Genomic DNA, 27,421 nt, shown 5'->3' with positions numbered 1-27,421 from the left:
AGACATGGGGGTTAACTTGTCTAAAGTCATACAGACTGTAGGAGAAATACTGGGCTGTGAATTTGAACTCTGGCAGCCCATCTTCAGAGCTATGCAAGAGGACAACCTGACACAGACAAGGAAGGGGTATTCACCAGAATGAGGGAAGGGCCTCTCTGATTTCATTAGCTATTGTAGCCCCAGTATCTAGAGTCTGGGGCTTGGTGGAGTATCATCATCTGGCACAAACAATAAATAGTTGTTAAATCTGTACCCAGCTTTGCAGCATCTGGAACTAAAGATGTGTTCAAAGGCAAATAGTAAGTGCTTTTATATTAAACACACTCGGCTAGAGCAGCCATAGGCAAAGCATCAGTCTCAGAAAGTGGTACCAAGAGGATGGGGAAGGCTTTGGAGAGGCAAGAAAGAAACCCCTCTTGCTTTACTGAGCAGAGCCTGGGCGGGAGGGAGGACAGCATGCTGTTTGCCTGGGAGCAAGTGAAGCTGAGTGAAGAGGAGGAGAGGAGGAGGATTTGGCAGCTGAGCTGAAGTGCCTCTAGCTCGGGGAGCATCTCGGCAGAAGGTAGAGAGGTGGAGGCGAGAACACCAGACAAAGATGCTCCGGAGCAGTGTAGCCTGCACTGCACTGGAGAGCTGAGTCCGAGCATGAGGCAGGGGAGGAGGCATAGCACGTAGTTCCAAGCACCCCTGGAGAGCCTGGCCTCCAAGACCAACTGCCCGGAGCCTGTCAGTGAACTTCAGAGAACTGAAGAGAGTAGACACACAGTAATGGGAGATTGCTTTGACCACAATGCAGAAGGCTGCAAGAAAGTGCGGGCTTCCAATGAAAGGATGGGTTAAAGGTAAATTTGGGTTCAGATACTGGCTCTGCCACTCTACAACTTGTGACCTGGATCAAGTTGTTTGACTTCAGGAAATTTCAGTTTCCTTGTTTGTGAAGGGGGAATGACAGTGACCCTACTTCCTAGGGTTGCTGTGAGGCTGAAAGGGGCAGTGTGCCACATACCTACTACTAACCTTACAAACAACAGAAATTCATAGGAAGCTTTATTGTTGTGTTTAACACTGTTCTTATTACTTACTAAGCTGACCCACCCAGCTTTGCTCCAATTTACCATCAACTCAAATTCACCCTGCAAAAGACCGTGTGTCATGTCCGTGTCAAATAAGTCTTGAGCCTCAGGTCAGAGCACTGGCCCCTGGGGCTTTAAATTTTGTGCACATATCCTACATATCAATCAGTTTGGAAAGTCTGCCCAATGGATAGCACTGGGGTCTCTTGCTGGACCACAAGTTCAGCTTCCAAAGAAGGTAACTGCCCAAGGTGCACAGTCTGAATTTCATGATGCTATGAAACCTATATTTTAACTCAAACTATCTTGAACATCCCTTCTACAACCAGTCCTACTTCAGGCAGCCATTTTGGAGCTGTGTGCTGATAGAAAATCAGAAATTTCATTTTTATTTCCCATAATCACAGAAGATGAAATATAAAAATTTTTTGAAAATTTTTGAAATTTTTAAATTATTGTAATTTTAAATACATTTATAAAAATAACAAAAGTAATAAAGGTTGGTACTATTAGTGAATGCAGAAAAGGGAATAGTCATCCAAATAAATAGCATCAGGTCTCACTCCAGAGTCCATTTGGAGAATGAAAAGGAAAATTCATGGATTTACTCAGAAGGAACTGACTCAGTAATATTTTAACAGTGAAAAAATATTGAGGTGAAGAACTTTGGGAAATTCAGGTGTCTCATTTTGTGGAGAAATGAGTATACTTTGCAGAGTTCCATATCTCTTCTCCACACGGCCAGCCTCCACTCCCAGAGTGCTGTCACTGTAAGTCCATAGTGAGGAGCGGGATGTGAGAATGGAAGGAAGGGTCCAGCTAGGACCCAGGGAAGGAGAACAAGGCTCTTGGGATGTTTTCTGATAGACACATATGGCAGTGCCATTTCAATTCATTACAGAAATCATCCAAATTCTTCTCTCTGAATACATAGAAAAGATGGCCAAAGAGCTGTCCCATGTTGGGACAGGTCTAGGGTAAGATGTGCAGGAAATGGAGTAAAGTGTGGGAAAATTATTCCAGTTCTTTCCTTGAGAACCTTATTGTCAAAGCCTGATTCTAATTGGTTGAAAACCATTATTGAAAGCCATCTGCTTCCTTTCTGGCTTATTTCCTTTCTGTTTTTATTCCATTCACATGTGTGTTGGAAACAGAACGCAGGAAAGCCTACCACTGCTGATCCTGGCTTCTCCTGCTTGGACCACTGACTGTATGAACCCCTGCCAGCTTAGATTACCCTCTTCTCCAGGCTCCGTTTCAGTCCTCCACTCAGAAATGGTTCTAGGTTTATTTGAGGACTTAATCATATCTGTTCCACTTCCTATACACTCAAAATTTGACTCAACAAAAAGTTTAGTTTCAACTGATTTTCAGTGGAATAAAAAAAGGAAGAGTGGCCAAGGACAGAAATTTGAATGATCCATGATGGCACCTTCATTTTAGACATTGCCTTTTTTGTTGGTGTCCTTCCAGCTTAAGCCTGGAGACAGGAAGTTGCCCAGAGGGGGTAAGCCACCCTTGTTCTGTGGTACCTCCATGGCAGGCTGCAGGCAATGTCCAGATCTCCTGGCTATAGGCCCTCTGTTCTTTCCCCTGCTTCAGCGCCTCTCTCGTCCTCCATTCTGGGTCATTGGCAGTGCTGTAGGGAGCTTCATTAACTATGATCATCTTGCTGTGTCAAATGGATTACAAATGGAACCACCTGTGGGGAGCCTGCAAGGTTGCTGACAAAGGCTAAAAGGAGATTGCAAAGTGAAGAACAAGCACCTTTTAAGCGCATGCTGTTACAAAACAAAACAAATCGGCCAAAATACATTAAGCCTGAAAGACAGTTTCACCTCTTCTACAATTCTGACTTAATGAGTGCTATGGGATATGTTGGTATCTTTGCTCTTGCATCAAATTCAGTTGTTGATAGCGTTTATTAGAATCAGAACTGAATCTCTTCTAGAATGGACACTAGGCTCTGGACAGTGGTACTCCAGACTAAATTGGGCCTATGAATAGTTCTTGACTCACTCTATCTTTCCCCATTCACTCCAGTCTAGACCCCCCAGATCTAGAACCAATCTGGCATGTAAGACAAAAGGGTTCTTGACAACCTGGCTAAAAAAACATGGGGCAGTTGTGTCACCCTCTACCCTAAAAGTGAACCTTTGGGTCCTTTTCCCTAATGTCAAATATGAAAATTTTCCATGAATCCACTTGATATCTGAAGGCTATTCTGGGAAATTTTACCAGTAGTTCCCTATCCTTTGTAATATCTACAACCTTTCATCCAGGATTCGGTGTGACATATGTAGTACCTCTCTCTCCCCGAATCCACACAGTCTTGAATGCATTCTGATTGTGCTGAGCCCCCACTCATAGAAGTTACCATCTGCTTGCTATCTACTAAGGGAAGAACAGACCTGGTATCCATTGTCCCATTGTCATCCAACATGTAATAGTCACCACCTATAATATGTCAAGCTCTGGGTTGGGTGCTGAGATGTCTCTGCCCCAGAGGGTAGCCCTCTCAACAGGGAGAACTAGATGAAAATCTCCTGAAAAACTCTTCCAAATGGCTGATGCCTACCCTTGCAGAGATCACAGGGGAGACTTCAGGGTAGGTGCATGAATTCTGAAAACAACCATCAAGTGCATGCATACACACCAACATTTTTGAAAAGACATGGAAGTTAACATTTAGAACATAATAATGTCATCATATTTAGATACAGGTTTTACAAGAACATGCTGGACTCCCACTGAGTCCAGATGTGAGTTTAAAATGAGAGAGATTAGTAGAGCTTGCCTTTTGGAAAGTATCTGAGCTAAGATTTTGTAGAGTGGGTAAGAGTTACTCAAAGAAAAAGATGGAAAAGAAAAGATAGTCTGTATAGAAGGTTCTGGATATGAGCAGGTATACAGAGATGAAAAGGCAGGGCGTTTAATGAACTATAGCACCTCAGTAACAGGGAAAGTGTGAAGGAATAAGAGAGAGGAAAGAGGCGAGGATCTATCTTTAAGGCCTCTATAGGTCATGTTAAGAGAGCCCAGGTTTTTCCTGGAACTGTTGGAAGGATTCAATTAAGAGGTGAGAGCTGTATTCCAGGAGAAAAATGCATAAGATGTTATGTAATGCCAGGGAACTAGGGAGGAAGATACAGCCAGTCAGATATGATATATCAAGGAGACAGCAAAGTCAAGGATGAACCAGGTTCGGTCTTGGATAGCAGAGTGAAAGATAGGGTCAAGCGGAGAGAAGGGGAGAGGAATGGAGAGGAAAAGGGAGGGAGGGAAGGGAAGGGGACAGGAGGGGAAAGGTGGTGGCTAACAACTGCTTGTAACTCCAGTTCTAGGGGAATTCTATGCCCTCTCTGACTTCTGCAGGCATTGCACAGCATGTATACACTTACATACATGCAAGCAATACACTTATACACATAAAAATAAAAATATAAATAAAATATATTTTTAAATATTTAAGCTAATTTTTGAAGGAGAGACTACCATTCATCCAAGGAGGGAGAGCTTTGGGGATAGGAAAACACATACAGAGCAAGAGAAAGTGCAAGTGTATTGAGGAAATTATTTTTTAAAATTTTTTTAATTTTAATTATGTGTACATGTGTGTATCTGTGTGGGGGTATGTACATGAGTACAGGTGCCAGTGGAAGCCAAAAACGCTAATCCCCCAGAAGCTGGAGTTACAGGCAGTTGTGAGCTGTCTAATGTGCTTACTGGAAATTGAACTTACATCCTCTGGAAGAACAGCATGTGCTCTTAGCCACTGAGCCATCTCCCCAGTCTCTATTTAAGAAATTTTAAGTGGTTCTGTTGGGTACCATCCTCTACTTTATAAACCTTGCATTCCAACCAGACTGAAGTGCTTATTTGTACCCACACTAGGCTGCCATTGGCACCGTTGTATGTGCTCATACTCTTCCCTTTATTCAGAATGCCTATCCCCTTCAACAAACACTCAAATTCTTCTCATTCTTTGTGGCCAAGAATGATCACCAGGGCTTCCATGAATCTTCCATAAATGGTTTTCTTCTCTAAATGGGAGTAATCTTTGTCCCCTCTCCTTGGAAATTCTCATAGCACTGTGCTGGTTTCTTTCTCATGGCATATATAATGAAGTCTAATTAGTTACACAAGGAAAGCTCTTGAGGTCAGGGACCATGTTTCTTTTAAAACCCATCTTGGTATTACCCTCACTGCCCAGCACAGGGTGTCTTAGTTTCATAACTTGTTGCTGCAATGAAATACCTGACAAAAACAACTTAAGGAAGGGGGCTTTATTTTGGCCTACGGTTCTAGGTGATATAGTCCATCATGACAGGGAAGGCACAACGGCAGAAGTAGGAGGCTGCTGGTCACATTGCATCCAGACAGGATGAAGAAGCTGCTGCTTCTCAGCTCTCTTTCTTTTTTGTAGTCAGCCCAGGACCTAAGCCCATGGAGGAGTACTCTCCACATTGAGAGTAGGTCTTCCCACCTCAACTACCCTAATCCAGATAATCCCTCACAGACATGGCCAGAAATTTGTTTTTATGATGATTCTACATCCCGTCAAGTTGAAAATCAAATTAACCATCATCTAGGGCCTCACACTTAGTAGGTTGTCTGTTAATTCATCAGTTCTCAAGGTCTGATCTCATGACCTGAAACATCAACATTTGTAAAAATTGGTAAAACAAGTTGATTCTCTGTCTCCACAGATTTAAAATTTACTGATTTAAATTTGGAGAGGTTAGGTCAATAATCTGTGCTTTAACAAGCCTTCAGATGATGCTGATGCACCTAATGTTTGAGAACCACCAAGTTCACTAAACTACATACATATAATTGTATTTATATAAATTATATATAATATACAAATTGTATACATAATTTCTCCCCTCTTGGACTAGAAGAACAAGTGCACTTGCAGTGCCATTATAGCATTCTAGGCTTGTCTCCTGATTATATCTGAGAACACAGCTTTAAACTCAGATTATTATTTGAAAACTTCTCATTTTGTATCCCCTTTTCTCTCAAAATATTACCTATATAAGAAGTATTTCATTTGCAAAAAGGAATTTGAGCAATGAAGAAAAGGCACCATTGTATCTTAAGGAATTCTAGAGCCCTCGGGCTTATGATGGTTAAATACCCTAGTCGACCTTTTCTTTCGCTTTTTTATTTTTTCTTTCTCCCTTTTCCTTTCCCTCTTTCATTTTTAAAGCTGTCCTCGATGATAGTTTTCTGAAGTGCACAATGAAGGAAAAATTTACAAAAACCTTAATAAGCCACATCCAAACAAGTGTTTGCAACAAAAAAACGACTGTTTCCCAACAAGTTCAAGCAGATTTGTCCAGAAAATTTAGAGTGAGTGGGGGAACACATTTGAACACATTTTTCAGCAGACCAACAGCTCAGAGACAAGATTTCAGTCCATGAGGTGAGACATCTTTTCCTGGAGTTGAATTCATTTCAAACAGCTAGACGCATCCTTGCTGCTTGGCGAATTTCAGCATTTACTGCAGCTGTCTGCTTTCCTGCAGTGTAGAGAGCTTCTCTGAATTTGAGCCAAAGATTTTCGAGCTTTTGTTTCTTCTTGGCCCTAGATGAGGATCAGACAAGCTCTCAGCTAGGCAAAGGTATTACAAATGCACATCAAAGATGCCTCAAGCCAGCAATCACTCTTAATAGGCAACCTGACCTTTGTTTAATGTCAACGTTTTCTCACCATCCTAACACTTCTGTCCTCTTGTGAAAGAAATATATTCATACACACATACATGTATGTAGCAGATATACCTTGTATATACATATATCCTATGTGCATGATTTATGTATATATTACACATACATATATACATCTATCTACAAAGAAGATTGAATGGAGAGAATTTCAATACCATAAAGGGCTATACTATAAGAAGTCTTTTTAGGGACTAGAGAGATGACCTAGTGATTAAGAGCACTGGCTGTTCTTACAGAAGACCCAGGATTGGTTCCCCACATCTACATGGTGACTAACAACCATCTATAACTTCAGTTCCAGGGGATCCGATGCCCTCATCTATCCCCTGAAGCCACTGCATGACACAGGTGCACTTAAACACATGCAGGTATAACACTCATACACATAAAAAAATAAATAAATAATTCAAAAAAGTTTTTAAGAAATCATTTTGAGTCACTGTAAATGAGTGATCAAGACTCAGTCTTGATGAAACTCTCATAGTATCTGTATATGATTCCTGTGTGCTTTTAACATTAAAAAAAGAGAGCAGTACTCAGCATATGACCACAGTGCATGCAAACACATTTTTCTTTATAAATGCAACATTGTGGTAATATTTCTTCATGAAATGGGAGCAATACTTATGAGAATTGCACCTTATAATATATAAAAAATCAGTTAAGTCTTTCTTCAAATCTATTAAATATTTGGAGCGAGAGGTATAGGAATTCAGAAGAAATATCTAAGTCTTGAAAAAATAGAGATGCAAAGATCTTTCTTCTCTATAAATATCTTTCTAGTTTTTGGTGACTCTGACCCAAAAAGCATTGAATTGCAAGTGAACTTGAATATCAGGAAGTATATTAGTATAGTATAGTATAGTATAGTATAGTATAGTATAGTACAGTATAGAATAATATAGTATTTCAGGAAGTATAGTCAGTATCCAAAGAGATACTGACCAAAAAGTGAAATTCTTTACCCTTCAAAGTTTGCTACATCTTTGACCCATTTGGTTAGATTAAGTTCATCAGTCATTTGATAGTTAAAATGAGTCTTAGAGATGATGAAAAATGAGTTGTGTGTAATTTCTTTCTGTTCCAAAAATATGATTCACCTCTGAGAAATTTCCCCTAAAAAATGATGTTCATGCATGGGATCTGACATTTCTTTCAGTGTCTTAACTCTTTCAGAACAAATTAATTATTTAAAAAAAAGAGAAAGAGAGAGAAATCTTAGTCTTAGCTCTCAAAATATTGATGCTTAGGTTATTTTAAATTTTTTTTTAAACTATTGAAGGAACAAAAAATAGACCTATCATTCTTGGTGTTGAAAAATCTGAGTCTTAGATGAGGATTTTAATCAGTGAAAAGTGGAAAAGGGATGGTGTTTGGGCATTTGATATGCCCAGCTGGGTGTCTGTTTCTCTTCTTTGCCTTGGACTTGCTACTTGAGTTACATCTAAATTTGTCATCGATAGTACCATTGCCATGATTCCTGTCAATTTAGGTAGACAATACTCATTTGCAAAAAAGCACAGTACTTTGATACATGAGAGACTTTACCGAAGATGGGGGGAAGGCCTAGGTACTTGGTTGAAATAGCTTTACAAAAGGACCAGAGCTGGGCATGGTAGCATGTGCCTTTAATTCCAGCACTCAGGAGGCAGAGGCAGTCAGAGATCAAGGTTAGCCTGGTCTACACAGCAAGTTTCAGGCCAGCTGGGGCTGACTCTAAAAAACCAAAAAACAAAGATCAGAGAGTCAGGATTTACTTTCATCCTTGAAGGTTTCCTGAGCATCTAGGCTTGGCTTTTGGTTTTGTTTTGTTTTGTTTTTGTTTTTTTGTTTTGTTTTTTTGACAGGTTTTCCCTAGTCCCAGCCTGCCTGGAAGCCATTATGTGGACCAGGCTGGCCTCACTCTCACAAAAAATCCACTTGCTTCTGCCTTCTAAGGGCTGGGATTAAAGGTGTGTGCCACCATACCAGGTGCATCTAGACTTGGTAATGAAGAGAAACAAACCCTTAACTGTAACCCAGTTCCATTCCTTCCTTGCATCCATGCCTTTATCTAACTCGGGATTATGCCCCTGGCCAAGGTTCTGTTTCCTTTAAGGTTAGAAGGGGGGAAAGGTAAGCACCTCAGTCTCATTCTGAAAGGCCCCCTAACAGTCACCAATGCCAACCATCCCAGGTGTTGTGGCAAGACCAACACTAGCATTGCCCCTGCTGGGATGTCCAGTTTATACCCTGTCATCCTCCAGTTCTAACACCCATGCTGGCCAATTCTGCTCTACCAAGTTCCTCCTACCTCTCCCTATTTTAGACAGTAGGTAGCCTTCTGGTTCATTTCTCCCTGAATTGTTATCACACTAACATTTTAACCCAAAATTCATTGATTGAATAGTTATCAGACTTCCCTGAATAGTTATCAGTCTTCCCTGAAGGCCCATATCTAGGGAAACATAAAAAGTAAGGGAAACAACTCAACAGAGAATAGTTGGAACTTCTTCCTGAGATATGAAGGAAGTAGAATGGAGCCAAGAAAAATGTCCTATATATAGGAAAATAGCTACTAATAGCTATTTTAACTGGATGCCTCATCTATGCTAACCACTAAGCTACCATCAAATGAAATGCTTTTCGTGGGTTTATTTTTTTCATTTATTCTTCACTTAAGGTAAGTATCCTTAACTATTAAACCCTAATTTACACAGTGACACTGAAGTTTAGTGAGGTCCAGTAACAGGCTCAGCGTCATAGAACTAGTAAATAGCAGAGGCAAGTTTATAAAACAAGCCAGCTTCCTCAAAGCACAGGCTGTGTGTATTAAGCTGCTTCTTCCTAGTTGAAAGATTGCCTCTAAGCAGTTTCAATGTAATTGTGATTCTTAACCTTGGGATATTTTGCCCCTCCTCCAGGGAACATTTGGTCACACCTGGGAATATTTTTACTTGTCCTAACTGATGCAGGCATCCTAGTGAGTGAAGGTTAAGGACACTACTCAAGTCCTTCAATACTGGGGATAGCCTCCCACAGTAAAACATTTTGATCCAAAATGTCAACAGTACTGAAGTTTAGAAATGTCATTCACAGGATGGCGGGTTTTTAAAGCCACTTCATAAAGAACAGGTTGTTTTGTCTGTTCCTCACTCCTATGGACATTCTGTCCTATCACAGATGACAGCAGCCTTCTGAATCTAACTCCTTATCCCCTGGTTAGAAGACGGAAGAGAAGGTTCTTTGGGCTGTGCTGTCTAGTCTCGAGCTAGGCAGCTCCTCCTGGAAACCCACCACCAGATCACCTGGAAGACATCCCAGAACCTGATGACCTCCACACAGCGGAATACCGTGATTGGTTTTGACTATGTTTTCTATGCTTCCTTATTACTTTTACCTGCCTCCTCCTGCCCCTTTAAATAATTTTACACTTGAAAGCAGCTGCCATCAAGAAAAGAAAAAGAACAGATTCAAAAAGCAGGCTGTTTTTAAAAGGATTTTTAAAGTTGACATTGTGCATGTCTACTCTGAACCATGCCATGACAGATGCAAGAATTATGATTTTTAGATTATTTAAAGATTTTTTAAAATGTATTATAGAGAAAAAATATTTCACATATAATAGTATATCTATAGCTCTTACTGATCTCATGTTAGCAATTTATCATATATGGAAGATGTCTTTAAGCATAGAAATCTATTTAAAGCAGTAAAACTGTGTTCAAAAATCCAAACTATGAGCATCATTAGAAATAATATTATAATCCAACATATGCCACCTCACACATTGCTTTATCTGCACTCATTTACATTTAGTCTTCCATTCTGTCAAAATCTAAAAGTGTCATCATAAAATATCCTAATTTATAATGCAACAAAACCATATATGGAAAATACATTTTGTAAATACACAATAATCCTACCTTCATACAATGCATACGGGCAACTAATTTCCTTTTGACCCAATGGTGTCTTTTTCAGTTTCTTGGAGAATGAAGTCATCCAGTTTGGAAATGTTGTAGTAACATACACAATTACCCTCAGATGTAAAATTGAATATTATCACACTTTGTTCTCATTGAAATCTGAAGCATGGGGTCTGCACATCAGCCTAGCGTTAAATCTTATAGGGCATGCTGGAATTAGCTCAGATCGTAACAATATCTAACATTTTACATTATTAATAAAATGACATTTTAGTTAAGCTAAGTGTGTCTCATTTTAGATGACTATGCAGATAGGACTTTTCCAATGTGTACTTCGTGTCTTGTCTTATGCTTACTCTTGAGAGCAGGACACATTAAGCAATACTGTATTTTAGAAATGAGGAGGCCATGCTCTTTGTTTTTCTGCTCACAGCTTTGTTGTGGTCTTCCTCCACTAAACTTGTAATATGGTACAAATTTTGTTATATTTTCTCCTGTTCATCCTCTGACCCCTTTCCCAGACAGAATTTCCCCTGAGTTTTCCCCTTTTTTTTTTTGCATAGTTTGATAAATCTTCAAACTAGATTGGAGGCACCAGTGTCCATTCTAAAGAAGAATGAACTAACTGCCTACAAATGATTTATCCAATCCCCAAACCCTGGTTAGGCATTTATTTGTACACTAATATCTTGGCCTAAAAACTAAATATATTAAAGCCATTAGCTTTAGTGAAAATGAAAAGCATGTATAATAATTGTATTAGGTTGAATTATATGAAGATGGCACTATTTGACTGTTTTAACCTATAAAAATGACAATTTCATATAGTTCAACCTAATCTCTGGAATGAAAATTATACAGTACATAGAATTCTCTTCTAGCTTTTTATATTAAATGTGAAAGAATTCAGGGATGGAAGAGGTCTTAAAAGGCATCTTCGGTCTGTATTTGATTCCACCACATGCTGTTGGCCATATTCCTGACATCCCACATTGTGTTCCACTGAGCCAATAATTAATGCATGGACACAGGTAAAATGCCTGGCTTTACTAAAAGAAGTACTTTTGGTGAATTATATGAGGAAAGATAATTTTCTAAATCACATATTCATGAAACAATAGAAAATGTATTATTTAAAGACTCTATGGTGATTACTTCTTACAAAGCAGGTCACCACTCCCAACTCCCCTGGCCTGCCATCCTTGGTTTTCATAAATAAACCTTCAATAAGGCCTCCTACTCTCTCCTGAATCTGCTCCCTTTCACCTCCTGAGGAGGTCTCACTTACGAACTATTGCTTTCAAAATGCCATGGCCTCAGCTCCCATCTCTGCCCCCTCCCACACTTTGACTATATTGAACCCTTAATTTCTAGTAATCCATGCAAAGTTACTAACTGCTACAGCAGACTGTGGTGTCCAGCACTCTCTGGCCTAAATCACTTCTGCTTTGTTCATTTGTGCTCGCTCTCGCCTTAGTCTCAGTGTGAAAGTAACACCTTCTGTGCAATTGTCCTTTGTATAACTGAAGACTGTTAATAAATTCAGGTCTCACCTCCATGTCTGAGAAGGCTGTCATAGCTATTCATGGAGATGGGAATTTGTCTAATTACCTAGCCAGACTTTCCATACCTAAAGTAATAGAGCCAACCACCTTTTCTTTTATTCAGTGCCTGTTTTCCAGCCTTTGATCAGTTTTATAGTTCCCATAGACACACTCCAAGATTTATAAATGCTCTTTCAGTAGCGGGTCCTAAAATGACATAGTACTCAACATTCTGATAACTACATTGACTCATGGTTGCCATGGGTGATTCACCATCTCCCCTCATACTCCTGTGCATCCTGTAGGAGCTGCCCCCTCTCTCCTCTCACCTGCCAAAGGACTTTCTCAGGTATGGTTCCATGAGATAAAGTTCTGCTGTCTTGTCTTCCTGCTGGTAATTGTCTTTACACTAAACAGTAACACTCAGCTGATCTCTAAGGGTAGGAGAGAATACTGAATCTATTTTCTCTCGTGTACCCACATGCCTGAAATAGAAAGGGATGAAACTCTCTGTGGCACACACTCATTCTTTTAAACCCTTATTTTAAAATCCTATGTTAGTTTTTTCCCCCAAACTACAAAGTACGCATTTGTTATGGGACACCTGAACAATGCCACAACATATAAAGAAATAAACATCACATAAATGCCACCACAGTCAACTACTTTAAACCACATTTCTCTGGGCTTTAAATCAGTCTGAATTGACCCCAAAGACTCTTTTGGATAGGATACATGAAGTGCCACACAGCCAAAGGGTCACTACAAAAATCTGACCAGTAGCCAGTTGTGGCGGCAGGCACCTTTAATCCCAGCACTCAAGAGGCAGAAGCAGGTGGATCTCTATGAGATCGAGGCCAGCCTGATCTACAAAGGCAGTTTCAGGACAGCTGGGGCTACAGAGACGTCTAAAAAAAAAAAAAAAAAAAAAAAAAAAAAAACCTTGACAAGTAATGTTTGGCATTCATCTAGATGCAGACTCACTGCAAATTTCTGCTTGTATTCAGGGGTACAAAGAAAGCTTTAGAACAGCACAGTCCTAATGCCTCCCCTAATGAATTAACACTCAAATTCTGCCCAACCTTTATATTCCAGGATGCTCAGTGTTTGGCAGTGCTGCCACCTAGTGAAGGTTGAGTTTCAGACTCCCCGGAAGCAAATACACTGTAGAAAAGCATCTCGTTTCTTTTAGAAAATAATAAAATAGGCCAGATTAACAGTGATTCCACCAAGATGTTCAAGCTGTAAGTCTCAAGACTGAAAAAATTAAAGATATCATCCAGCCTAACTTCCCGCCCAACACACTCATGCTTTGCAATGTCTATACTTTCCTTTTGTTCTAGAATATCGCCACTCAAAAATGCTCAGCTTCCGGGTAACTATAGTTAGAATGAGGAAAAACAATGACATTATTGGCATCCCAATAAATCATTACAATTAAGGACACAGCCCATCTTAGTCCCAAGAACATAAAATAATTGAATACATTAAAAAGTTTACATCTCAAATCTGAGAAAAGTTTGGATAATTAAGTAAATTATATAAAAATAACTAGTTAACCATGAGAGAAATATTAGATCTATACCTCATTATTTTTGTCAAAAGAAATTTTAAATGGTATAAATATTTAAATATTAAGGCACATAAAGAAACATACAAAAGAGTAGCAGTGAATATGGGTGAAATGCCATTTTAGTGTAGGGAGTAAAAGGGTAATACCAAAGGAAAGAAGATTTTAAAAGATTGATGAATTGGACCAATTAAAAATCCAATGCACCTATACAGTAATTAATAAACCAACACTTGCAATACATGCATGAAAGAGTTCAGGTCTCTAGTAATCAAGGATTTCAACATTTTGGAAAAGTTTGCTTTACAAGCCCTGTCCTTTGTGCATTATTTCACTGTTGGTTTATCCCACTAAGTTGGATGTATAAAAGGCAGCAATTGCACATATTTTTCTTAACATTGTTTTCCCAACCCTAACTTAGCACTATATACAAACCAAATACTGAAGACACATTCATTGAATGCGTAAATAATGAATGAATTACATAAATAATATTTTGTGATTTGAAAAGAATCAAACTTCCTGATAGAAAATTGAGCTAAAGATTCAAGGTAGCAATACACCATAAACTAAAATATTCCATCAATAGCATGTTTGAACGGCAACAGTGATGTTGACAATATACTCGTAACCCAAACTGCAAATATAAGAAACTCAGAAAGGTCAGAGTATAAAGATACCACTTTCTCAAAGACAACGAGGAAGTTTGGTAACTAAACTCTCTCTTGTAGCCAACAGAAGTATAAATTGATTCAACTTTTCTGGAAAATATTTTGGCACTATATATTTTTTCTGGATGCCCAGTAATTTCACATTAAGGAAATTTCCCTTGTAAAAGTACAGCAATGGGCCAGCGAGAAGGCTCAGCAGGTAAAGGCTGCTATGAACAAGCCTGGTAACCTGAGTTAGATTCCCAGGACCCACATAAAAAGAAAAAACCAACTCTTGAAACTTGTCCTCTGACCTCTGCATGCACACTGTGGCATGTGCGTGCCCACATACACACATATACATGCACACACACTGAAAAAATATGATTTAATTTTTAACATTCAGCAAAAAGTGAGCTAAGCTGTATTTAGTCATTATTTTAAAAAGTTATACAAAAAGGACTTTTTGTAAATAAGTCTGCATTATATGGTTAGATATGGTAGCTCTTTACAATGGACTACTGTGTACCAGTTAAGGATAAGCACCATATGTAGCCCTTGAATGTGTAAGCTATATTGTTAAATATATAACAAATACAGAAGACTATCTGCAGTATGATCCCTTTTTTAAAACATACACGTGTGCATTAAAGAGCCTGAAGGGACATTTGCCAAATGACAACAGCCTTTATCTCTGGGAGGTGAGGTTTGGAGCAGTTATATTTTCTTTCTGCATATCTGTAATTTCTGACTTTTTCCACAATGAGCATGTAGTATCTGTATAATTTTTTCAGGGAATAAACAATGACGTTGACAATATATATTAAATGAAAAACATTATAAAACAATATGTATAGTATGATACAATATTTGTAAAAAAAGAAAATCACATATAAATATATCTGTGTATGTATATATATGCATAAGAAAGTCAGAAGGACATATACTACAATGTTAATAGCAGTTATCTATGGGTAGTGGGACTATGGGTGATTATTTTTTCTTTTTGCTTTTCTGTGTTTTCTAATTTTTCTACAATGAACATGTATCACTTGTGTAATAAAAACTAACAATAAAAGTTTTAAAATTATGTAAAGGAGGCATGTTGAATTGTCTCTGGCCCTCCTCCTTCTCTTCTTCCACCCCACCCTTGCTTGGTTTATGCCTCATTAAAATGAGCAGCAGGATACAGAAAAGTACCAGGGCAACATAATAAGACAGAGGAGAAAGAGACCAAAAAAAAGAAGAAGAGGAGGGGAAAGAGGAAGGGAAGGGAGGGGACAGGAGGGGAAGAGAGGGGAGGGGAGGGGAAGGAAGGGAAGGGAAGGGAAGGAGGGAGGGAAGGGAAGGAGGGAGGGAGGGAAGGAAGAGAGATGAGAGAAAGAAAACTGTTCAACAAACTTAACAGAGAAAAGATTAAAACAGCCTTTGGAAACTTTTTCACTAGTAACAATCTCTAAACCTAGCTCATCTGATAACTACGAGAAAACAAAAATAACCCAGCTATTAAGCTTCCAAACCACATCAATGAAGAGCCCAGCAAGATATCTGCAATGGTGCAATAGTGGCACTTTTATCTTGGGGGTAACCAACAGCCGTGTAATTGGACTTAAAGACCACTCAGTGTGAAGGAACTCATTCCTGGTACTGTAAACTTAGCCAATTATCCATGACTAGAGAGGTCATAGACCTTAGAAGAAAAATTCTTACTACCATTTTCCTAAATCAATATCATTCTAATTACATCCTAAACTCTTATCCTTACACCCACAGATAGGTGTAGTTTCTTTTTGCCACAGACAGGGATCCAGATCTACAGCAGGTTAAAATTCATGGAATCAGTGACCATGGGGTGCCCAGCACCAATTAGGACATCTATGGCACAACGCTATACCTAATGCTCACAGAACACCCTAAGAGGGTGCAGAGAGATTTTAAGAGCCAGAGGACCAGCAAACCTGCTGCAAGATAGTGTCTCTTAGGCACAGCAAGGAAGCTGCACCATGAAATTGAGCAGTGTGGCTGCCTAGACAAAACCTGCACAATGACAGTATGAGTTGACATGCCAATGGGAATGGGAGAAATTTCACAAGGTCCCATCCCTAGATGAAGAGCTACAGGATGCTACAGGATGGATGCTATGGGAGGGAGAATCAGTGTCCTCCTGGCATGAGACCCCTGATAGGTGCTAAACTCGGGTCCAAAAACAACACTAAATGGACAATAATAATTAGAGATGTCATGAATATGAGAGGGAGAAGAGGAGGGAAGAGTTAGAGGGGTGAGAGGGAGGGGTAGAACAATGCAAATACTCTACTTACATATGAAATTCTCCAAAAAAATAAAAACTTTATTTAAAAAAAAAGCAAAAAATTTTAAGAGACAAAAATACATAACATTAAATTAAATTACTTTATTTTCTAATAAAAGGATACATGTGTGAAATGCACACACATACGAGTACACACACACACACACACACACACACACACACACACGCCTAAAGAGAAATTTGAAAGGATCCCAAGAAGCTTTTCAAAAGGCAAACTGTTGTGTATTCTAGAACCCTGACAGCCTTGTCTGAATCTCATCATGTTGTCATCAATATAGAACTGTGGACCCTGTTCCAGTATCCATGCTCTTTCATTTAGTAAAAGAATCCCAAATTTCTGAGGCACATTAGCCTCCCAAAGCAAAGACTGCCTTTCCCAGGCTGCCTTGGATGTGAGTGTGGTCCAAAGCTGAACTTCAGTCAATGGAGTATGCAGAAGTTGCCTATTCCTACTCGAGTGGGAGTGTGGGATTTCCAAGTAATATGAATGTAATGCTCTTCTGTCCTCCCTTCTGGAAAGAGTGTGAGGGCTAAAACAACCTTCCTAGATTAGGAATGGAACCATATTATAGAACTGAAGATTTTTTGGTTTGTGAGGCAAGCCCTCCACCACTGAGCCACATCTCTAGTTCTCTTTTTATACTTTTGAGACAGATTCTCACAAAGTTGCCCAGGCTGGTCTTGAAATTGCAGTATTCCTGCCTTAGGTTCCCAAGTAGATAAGATTATAAGCCTGAGTCACCAGGTCCAGCCTCAGAAGTTTCCTAACAAGCTTGGACAACTTATCTCTGTACTATTACCTATGAAAATCAGTCAGTCAAATCACATCTGTCTCTAGACATTAACAGGGTGACTCTGAGCGGAAGAACCTGTTTAGTACATTTTCAGTCTCCTCAGAATAAGGAGGGAATAATAATAGCAAAATCACACTAAGGGTAGCCACATAACAATCTAATTATTTGCTTAGAACCAAAGCTCTTTTAGTAGAAAAATGAAATGAAACTTTGAATGATATTGTTGAAAACCAGTGGGAGAAGGGAAGAACATTTTACTTAATTATTTTTTTTAATGAAGAGTCAGGGTGGGAATTTAGTTTAGCCGGGTAGAGACCTTGCACGAGGTCCTGGGTTTGATCCTGGCATTCAAAAAAAAAAAAAAAAAGGAAAGAAAAAGGAGGAGGGAGAGAGGGAAGAAGAGAAAGACCGAGGAAAAGGAGGGAGGGAAAGAGGGAGGAAAGGAATCAGAGAGGGAGAGAGCCAGGGAGGGACAGGAGGAGGGCAGGAGGGAGGTTAAGTCAACAGGTCTAATGGTTTCCATATGAAAAAGCTAAACCTGACCCCTGTCTCTTATCATATACAAAAATCAATTCCAAGCTAATACTTCCCAGGAAGCTAAAAAAAAAAAGAAAGCAGTTTTCATAGTGTAACATGAGACTATCCTTACACCTACAGAGTTGTTAGATAGTCCCTACTAGGATACAAACCACTTTAGAAAGCTAAGTAATATCTACTATCACTATATGATACAATAATTGCATACCAGAGCTGGAGAGATAATTTTGTTGTTAGGAGCATTGGCTATTCTTGCAAAGGACCTGGGTTCAGTTCCCAACACCCATATGGCAGTTAACAACTGTTAGGGTTCCAAACAGCAGCAGCTTCTTCCCCTCCCCAACAGGGACCTACAGACTTTGGAGCCCGAAAAAGGGAACTTAGCTGATAAGCACCTTGACCTTTGAAGTCAAGGGAAACAAACTCTGCTGAGAAGCAGCCTGCCTGTCCTCTGACCTCCAAAGATAGGATAAGCAGATCCTACCTGATAACCAGAGATTTTAGAAGCTGTTTTTCTCTTATCTTAAAAGGGAAAAAGTAAACACTTCCAGACCCTAATCCTACCTGCTTTTCCTGCTTCCCCCTCCCTGATTTCTCCCCCAAACATTCCCCTCTTCTATACCCTAAAGCCCCCACATATAATAAAGTCCCAGCTCATAGCGCTGACAGCTGACATCTTTCCCTTCCCTGACATCTTTCCCTTCCCTGACATCTTTCCCTTCCCCGAGGGAAACGTGTCCTGTGAGAAATAAAGCTGTATCCCGCTGAGAATTCCATCTGTGCCTCGGTGCCTCCTCCATCCATCCGCTCGTGCTCTCCTCCACACGCTCTCTCTCCAACATTTTTACCTATCAACAACTGTCCATAACTCCAGTTCCAGGGGATCAGACAACCTCTTCTGGTCTCCAGGGGAATTACATGACACTGTGTACTTATATATATTCAGGTATAGCACTCATACCCACTAAATAAATAAAAAGTTTTTAATTAAAATAATAACTTCATATCTAGGTATAAACCCAGCAGAAATAAACTTGTTTATGTAGTCAAAGACAAGTGTTAGAGTAGCAAATAGCCCCCTAAGTTTAGCTGGTCAAGACTATAAAGTCTCTATCTATTGGAATACCTGCCTTTCCAGTTTCACTGGTCAATCATTTGGTCATATGACCATCCCTAGGAAGGCAGGTTCACCTTAAGTTACGCTAAATAGATGGATGGAATACATAGTGCATTAATTAGTTAGTGAGATTTTCCTGCCTGCAATCCTGCCTCCCAGCTAAGATCTTCTCCATCCAGCCACAGATACGTAGAAGTCTTCTTGAGAGAGAAATGGATATGGATCAACCTTCAAGTAAAGGGTTTGCTATGGATGGACAGAGCAGCAAAGTGAAGGAAAGACTTTGCCCCACTCAGAAAGCAGAGTTGGTCCTTTTAAGGTTCCTTGAGAGTAGAAGACAGGGAGGTAGTACGGAAACAGCTCAAGGCCCTCGCCCAATTAGTCTTAGAGACATTGTGCCTTCTTGCATTTCTGGCTGAATGAAGCAAGTGTTTAAAAGGTCTGAAGGACGGTCCTGGAAGGGGAACATCTGGACGAACAATGGGCCAAGTTAGTATGCGATGAGTGCTGTCTGCAGCCCTTCTCCATTTGGAGTTGGTTATTTGGAAATGCCGAATTCTAGCAGTGAATGAGGAACTTGGCTTTTGTGAGAGCTGTGAAAAGGAAGACTGCAGGGGCTGTGGCCTAGTCTGTGAGGCTCTATGAGGAACTCTGGTATAATAGCATTCCACTAGGGGGCGCTCTGAGGAGGAGACTGTGTGCCATGAGATTACAGATGTGTTTTCTGTGGCGCAGGGCGTGGTCTAGGCAGTGCTGTGCAGGACCATGTCAGCAGATGAGACACTGGATTCCATGGAGAGTGGAGCTGGCTGACAACTTGCAGACAGTACAGGCAGAGAGTATTCAGAACATAGGTTACTCCTAGTCATGGTACAAGTTGTTGTTGTATCAAAAGCATGGTGTTGATTTCTGTTCACCAAGAGGATAGACATTCAGCAGCCTGAATGCCTAGTAGTCTTGGTGAGAAAAGTCTGAGCTTCCTATTCGTGGTGTATCAAATTACCATATATTTGGTGTCTTAAAGCAATTGTTAACCATTCAAAAGATCAGAAATCCATTTCAATGGTCTAAGCTCCAGGGATCAGCAAGCTTGGGACCTCCTGCATTCCTTGGCTTCTGGCCTCTTTCTCTGGTTCAGAAGAATGTGCTGCCCCTGAAACCTGACCCTGGTTCACTTAGCTTCCAATTCCTTCATAGTGGCAGAAGACTCAAGGGATACTAATTTACTTTTGCTCTGGAGAGAATAGTCCAGCATTCCACAGACTGCTGGATGCCTACCTATTTCATTGATGTAGCAGATCATTATGAGTGCTGTCTCCCATTCCCTGGAGTCACCCAGGAATTCCGAGTACTTCACGATCATTATGTGCACTTAACATGATATTGTCATGACATCATCAGCTCAGTGGTGACGTTCTCTTGAAAAATATCCAGACGGATGGGCTCTGATGGAGCTGTGAGAACACATAGTGAGATGAAGAAGATCGTCTGAGGACATGGAGTTATGTACTGTATCTGAGATATTCAACCGATGTTTTTCAAAATGTTAAGCCAGCTGTGGTGGCAGCACTCATTTTTTATTCTAATGCTTGGGAGGCAGAGGCAGGCAAATCTCTGTGAGATCAAGGCCAGCCTGGTCTATATAGAAAGTTCCAGGTTAGCTGGGGCTACAGGGAGACCTTGTCTCAAAAAAAAAAAAAGTTATCAGTGATAAATAGAGCACTGTAGATGTGTCAGCTAGAGGTGGGTAAACCTGGTCACAAAGTCTCTCCAGAGCACGTGGAACACACTAGATAGGAATGATGAGTACTGCTGTTGTGCAATGAAGGCTTACAGAACTGTTCTTAAGAGACTCTAACACCCTGCCACGATGTACATGAGTGCCTATACGCTTACTGGTTGTTAAAGCCCATTCTGAACTTTTTCCTCCCCACCTGCTTCCCAAAAACCTCTGTAGAAGGCTCTTAAAGACAGTTTTGTTGGCATTAGTTTTCACTGGGAACCCATAGGATCTCCAGATTCCCAGTCCTCTTGAAAATTCTTGTATTTTTCCTATAATTTTATTATAATTACATTTAGGAAGGATCTTTGTAATTGTGTTAGATCCTCATTATATACATACCCAAGGCTGTATTGAGCCACAGTAAAGCAATCACACTGTGACACGGCAGCTACCACTGGGGCTTTTTTGGATCAGCTTGTGACAATGTAGTCATGGAGCCTGCCATGATCTATCAAAGGAGAACCCGAACCTCTGTTACTGTCCCTGGTGTGTAATAATGAGTTGACCTTCTTGATGAGAAGGTTCTGGTATGTCTACTAGGCCTGATTAAGTTAAGGCTTCATCTCTAGGCTAAGAGCTACTGTGTCGGTACTGTCAACTGCTGAGGATGTTCATTCCGATGACTGTTTGAGAAGTGGAGGGATAAGGTTCATGAATGCAGCTGATACACTGGGAGTCACGTCTGGGCCAGGACTCCATGTGTTCTTCTGACAGATGCTGGGCATCAATATCAACTCAGATTCTGTCTCTAAAGTCCTTGAAAGATGCAGATACTAGTCTTTTCCTGTTTTATGGTTGCCAGAGTAAATGGCCATAGGACTCTTTGGGAAAGGACTTGGGAGAGGAGATCACTGCTGCATAAAATTTGCAAGTCTTGCGGGGATCATGCAGCCTCTCATTCAGTGGGTCTGACACTAGCTCATGTGTGGAAACTGGGCAAGAGTGTGAGGTCAGCTTTTGACTCATCCAGCTTTAATCTCATCAGTCTACCCTGCCCACCTTTCCTACCTCTGGGAATACTATGATTATTATTACCAACTGCCTAAAAAGATCCTGCAGTTCTGCCTCTTCTGGTATGTTCTCATATTGCTGCCCATTACAGGAATTATGCCCACCTTGCTTGTGAAGGTTAGGCACTTCCAAATGGCTTTTGGTAATAACCCATGATGCTGCCATCCCCTTCAGTACGAGCAGCCCAGTCATCCCTGGGATGGTTTCCTTTGAGCTCCTTCCTGCCTGGGAGCCCAGTCATGCATGGACCACAGATGATACATACCGCTGAGCTCCTTCCCTCTCACATACCATTTTATTGTCTTAAAAAAGCAAGTGTCACCTGCATGCTCCCAAGGTACCAAGTCAGGTAGGTTTTTCAGTGTCACAGCAAATCTTCTCCATCATGTTCACCCACCTGAATCTTTTCATCCCTTCCTCTATACTTTGCCAGGGTAGTTCTGGTATACCAACCATTGTTTACTAACTTCCAAGTGTTAGAGCAACAACATATTGAAACCATCCTCCAGGGCCTTAATAAAAATACCAAACGTTATGTCCTAGAACACCATTGTCCCACATTTCTCTTTATATTTGGTCACTTTTCATCTGTCTCTCTTAGAATCTCTCCTAGACATACTTTTCTGGTCTCTACTGGGTGCATATAAATCATCTCTTTGGCGAGCAATTTGTCATTTCCCTTTAGAAGTCTAAGAGGTGTCATTACTGATCTGGCACTAGTTATTGGTCTGACAGCCAGAAAAAGAAGTACAGAAAAATTTTGAGGAAGACAATCTCTTGTCTTGTAAAGTCTCAATCTAATTAAAAGAGTTTGTGTTGGCTTCAAAAAAGAGAGTGTAGACTTTGTCTTTCACAAGGTGAGGAGACATGTCTGTAAGGCCAGAGGGTTTTAGAAAATCTAAGGGCTCAAAATACTCAAGTAAAATACTCAGAGATGCCTTTTCCAGGTCTCCATCTCTACTGCAGCCCTCACTCTGATACCGGAAGTCAGTCCGCTCTGAACTCTGCCACTCTCATTATCAAGTCTAGTGTCTGGTCTTCAAGTGTTTATACCTTCCAACTACAGAAAATGAGGCTTTATTTAAATTTTCCCAAGAGGCCCACTGACTCTCATACTTCGCTTTCAGAAATCACTGGATTGACTGATTGCCTCAAGCCTGCTATTTTCCCTCATTAATAGCCATGTAGTTCCACAGTCCTCCTAGTTCATCCATGCCAAAATCAATGTGCCCCTTTTGCACAGGATAGGGGCACATATCCTATTTCTCATATCCTGTTCAAATTTACCAAAGATCCGTATCTTATCAATTTCAGTGCCACAGTACATCAGTGTTTAGTGTTCATCTACTTTCAAGACTCGGGTCCTTACTGCCACCTGTCTTGTGACTAATTCCATCCTTGGGAAAAGCATCCTGGGTCCCTTCTGGTACTCAGTGTTTTTGGTTGATTTTTATAGAAGCAGATAAAGTTAGGGATTGTATCAATGTTTCTGTTTGTTTTAAGCAGAACGAATGCAGATTTATTAAGGAAAACTGAGAAAGAACTCTCAAGAGTGGGGCAGCCTTCAAAAGAAGAACACCCCCAATGTGTTTTTTCAAGCAATGCCGTATATAAGCTTGGCACTTAGAAAAGAGATGAGAGTTCAAGACATCCGTGTGAGCCACCCACATATGGAACTGGATGGTGTTACCATGAGAAACAATGTAGTTGGAAAAGATTAGGGACAGGGCCTGAGACAGAGGGATCATCTGGGCTTTAAAGCTTAGGGAAAAGAGGAGGAGCCAACGAAAAACCAAGAAGACACACCAACAGAGAAGAAAGATGACAGGAACGGCCTCGGCTAGTGGAGAGGTACTTGGGAAAAGCCAATGTGTTAAATGCTGACAAAAAAGAGAATGAGCCATATCTTATAACAGAATCCTCAGGTTTCCCAACATGTAGGACAGTAAAGCTGTCAACACTGAATGAGAGAAACACGAATGGGTTAATGAGGGGTAGGAGATGAAGAAGCCCATGTGGACAACTATTGGAAGGAGTTTTGCTATAAGAGGTGTAGCTAAAGGGAAAGGTAGAATCAGAGAAGGAAGAGGTGTTATTAACACTAATATCTTATCCTAGTGCAAAATCCTGTTGCAAAAATTTTCTATTGCAGAGTGTCCAATACTTACCTCCATGGTCCTGAATAAAGTTGGCTTTACCATGCTTTAGCAAATATTATTGAATATTATTTTTTTCTTTGACAAATTCAGAGGATATGACTGCCTTTTTGCCCCAACTCCCGTCTTCTTCCCCATCATTCACATACACTCACCACCCCCCACCCCTTCAGGTCACACCACTTTGACCTTAGAATAAAGGTTCCCAGGTCCAGCCCCTTCTCATCTGTCCCTCAGAATCTGCTTAGTTCCTCATACAACTAGAACAAGTTGGTATCTCTATCCAAGGAGCGGAGCTAGGGGGTTAGAGGGTGAAAATTTACTAATTACTTTAGGGTTGAGGAAGATTCTGTTTCATCTTACCAAATAAGATCCTTGTTGGAGACAGGCCAGGGTAATCAGATATCATGGGAAGATGAATTTGACCAGCTATTGAAAGTGATAAGATATCAACAACAGACGTTTCTTGCTAAGATTGAATTTTAGTAAGGAAGTGCGCAGACATGTTTATCAGGAAGTTCAGAAGCTAAGTTTGGCTAAGCAAAGAATCTTTATCAAGCTTTCTGCCACTGAACTGGTAGAGAAGATGGAGTTAGAAAAGCACAGCACAGCTCTGGACTTTTGGCCCCTGCCTCTCCTCTCTTCTCCCCAGCACACACACTATCAACTCAGGACCTATTTCCTTACTCAAATCCTTCAATAAAACAACTGTTCAGATTCTTTTGGAGGCACAACTTATGGAGCCCGAGGAAACCAGTGCGTATTTTTTTTTTTAAGTTTTCCTCTAAATTCATCTCTCTGAACGCCGTTACCCCATCGCGGGGTACATTATCAGGTAGAGGAATTCTGGCATGCATTCATATTCCCAGGAGGCCGTGAGAGGAGACACCAGGTTGAATCTAATTTCTACATACCACAAAGATATAACCAGAGAGCAGAGAGCAGAGGGTTATAACCCAAGCTTCCTTTGTCCATTCACTCACATAAGGACACACAGATTACACAGGTATATGCAGTCCAGATTTCCATGGTCTCTCCTTTGTGCGGAGGGTTGACTATCTCCCTTTTCTGGGCATCTCCTCAAGCTATCTGCTACTCTTCCCTTTGCTAAATCCCCAGGCTGAATTCCTCCCCAGGGAAACCAGACAGAAACCCATCTCTAAGGAATGACTTCTAATGTCCCTTCCAGCTTTAACAGAAATCACTCCAGCAAGCAGTCTCATCTGTAAGCACAGCTCTTTGGCAGGTACTGGTCATTTTTTATTTGATTCCTTATGTTTGATGATTCTAGTAGGGGTGTAGTGAGGCCTCCAGACTCTATACCAGCCATAATCAGCATTGCTCATCCATTTAATAGAAAACCATGCTTCAACTGCACATAAGTGCAGTTCACCATTTGTCCCAGAGATGGCAGTACAACACTTCATGTGCCACTGTAGCTGAAGTTTTAATTTTGCTAAACTATAAAACATTGAGGAAAAACTTTATCACAAGAGACTGGAAAGTAGAAATTTTTATTTCTAATATTTTATTTTTGCTACAGGGGTATGTCTGAAAATAAATATCTTACATCTTCATCATACTTTAACATAGGCAAAGATCCTAACTCATGTCACTTAATCCCACAGCAAGCCTGTAGGATGGTTATTTTCATTATACATAAAAATAAATTCATAGATTAAATATACACTCAAGGCTATTCAGCTAGCAATTTAGTAGAGCAGTTTCAAAGAAAACAAAACAAAATTCTTTCCCACACAACTGTTCAGTAAAAACCAAGTATCTTCTGTCTAATAATTTAAATATCACAGATCTTTGTGATCCAGCAGAGATTTTAGATTAATATCATAGAGTCTGGAGCTGAAGTTGTCTCATAAGCAGGATGACCAGTCCAGCCTGGATTGACAGGGACTTTGCCAGGCTGAGTTTTGAAAATTCCTGGAGGAACTTCAGTCTTTTTGTGTTGGGGAACCCCTCAATCCCAAGCACCCCAGGACAGCTGTTGATGAGTTCCCTGGGTGATGTGTGCACTGAAAGTGTCCAATGAAAGTGCTGCCAAGTGGGGCCAGCACACTGCCTTTTGCTTAATACTCCAGTACGTATTTCTGACATTGTAACTCAGCCCTGTGTTTTGTTTGGGGGGCAGAAAGAAGTCTTTTCTGCGGTTTCCTAGGTAAGATACAATCTTCAAAATTCCTCTTCTTGATTCTCAGTTCAACAACAGCCGCTTTGAGCTTCATTTCCCATTCTAACCTCAGCTTGGTGCAAGCTCCGTTTTTAATATTCCCTTCAGCAGCCACTTTCTGAGAGGTTGCAGCAAAGTACAGAAGCCGAAAGACACTGGGCTTGGAAGACCTTTCTCTACTTCCATCAAATGCAAATTAAAGCAAAGAAGCTTTTTCACATCATAGAGACTTAAGCACCTCATTGGTGTTGAAAGTCTGATAGACAACTGGTCAGCCTTTCTTTTCACCACCCTGTAAATACTCTGAACATGTGAAGATAAATAGGCCCCTGGGAACATGGATGCAAAGTGGGGTCTCTGAGGAGTTGAAGCAGACAGAGGAACTGGGTGTGTGCAAACATGCTTTCCCAGACATCGTGGACACAAATGTGGGAAAACAGCCTTAGATACAATTGCATGTATGCCACTGAAATTCTACTTCATTCTCTCCAATTCCTGAAAACAAAGTCACTAATTAAATGCATTAACAACTCTAATGAAACTCACTGGGTCATCAAAATAAAAAGAAAAAAGACACAAAAATAGAAGACTAGTTGGGAAGAAGAAGCAGGTCAGCAGGAGTGGGAGGGGAACAAGAGGGGATAAGGATATGATCAAAACCAAAATACATTATATATGTGTATGAAAATAACATACTGATATCTATGACCTATACAACAGCTAAAATTAAAACTGCCCAAGACTTTTATCTTAAAAGGAACATTGAGTAACATCTATGAGATTCCAATTGCTGTCAACTTTTAAGGCAACTGCATAAATTTACTCAAATGATTTTTGTTTCTCTAATCTCCATTCTGACATATCTTTTTATTATTATTATTATTTCAACCATTTCTTTAAGGTGTCAGTTTTCCTGGGAATACGTCTACAAAGTTTCTCCCCAGCTTCATCCCCAAGATGATATCATCATACACCACGCACACACACACACACACACACACACACACACACAGAATGTATATGTC

General features: G+C 40.3%; 1 protein-coding gene across 3 annotated transcripts in view; it reads left to right on the top strand.

The window, feature by feature from the left end:
* Positions 1-27,421, top strand: part of Rgs7bp (regulator of G protein signaling 7 binding protein) — a 176,225-nt gene that overhangs the window by 105,826 nt on the left and 42,978 nt on the right. For 2 of the 3 annotated variants that reach the window (XM_008856256.3, XM_008856267.3), the window contains exon 6: positions 9,972-13,124. The exons of the other annotated variant lie outside the window; for it this stretch is intronic. In XM_008856256.3, the coding sequence (XP_008854478.1) occupies positions 9,972-10,063 (92 nt within the window). In that variant the 3' untranslated portion in view covers positions 10,064-13,124. Of the gene's footprint in view, positions 1-9,971; positions 13,125-27,421 lie in introns of those variants that run through there. 3 annotated transcript variants of the gene reach the window in all.

Source organism: Nannospalax galili, unplaced genomic scaffold (genome assembly GCF_000622305.1).
Source record: "Nannospalax galili isolate Female #2095 unplaced genomic scaffold, S.galili_v1.0 scaffold751, whole genome shotgun sequence".
Classification (NCBI taxonomy): domain Eukaryota; kingdom Metazoa; phylum Chordata; class Mammalia; order Rodentia; family Spalacidae; genus Nannospalax; species Nannospalax galili.
Note: the sequence above shows the minus strand (reverse complement) of the source record. Positions and strands in the feature narration are given on the sequence as shown.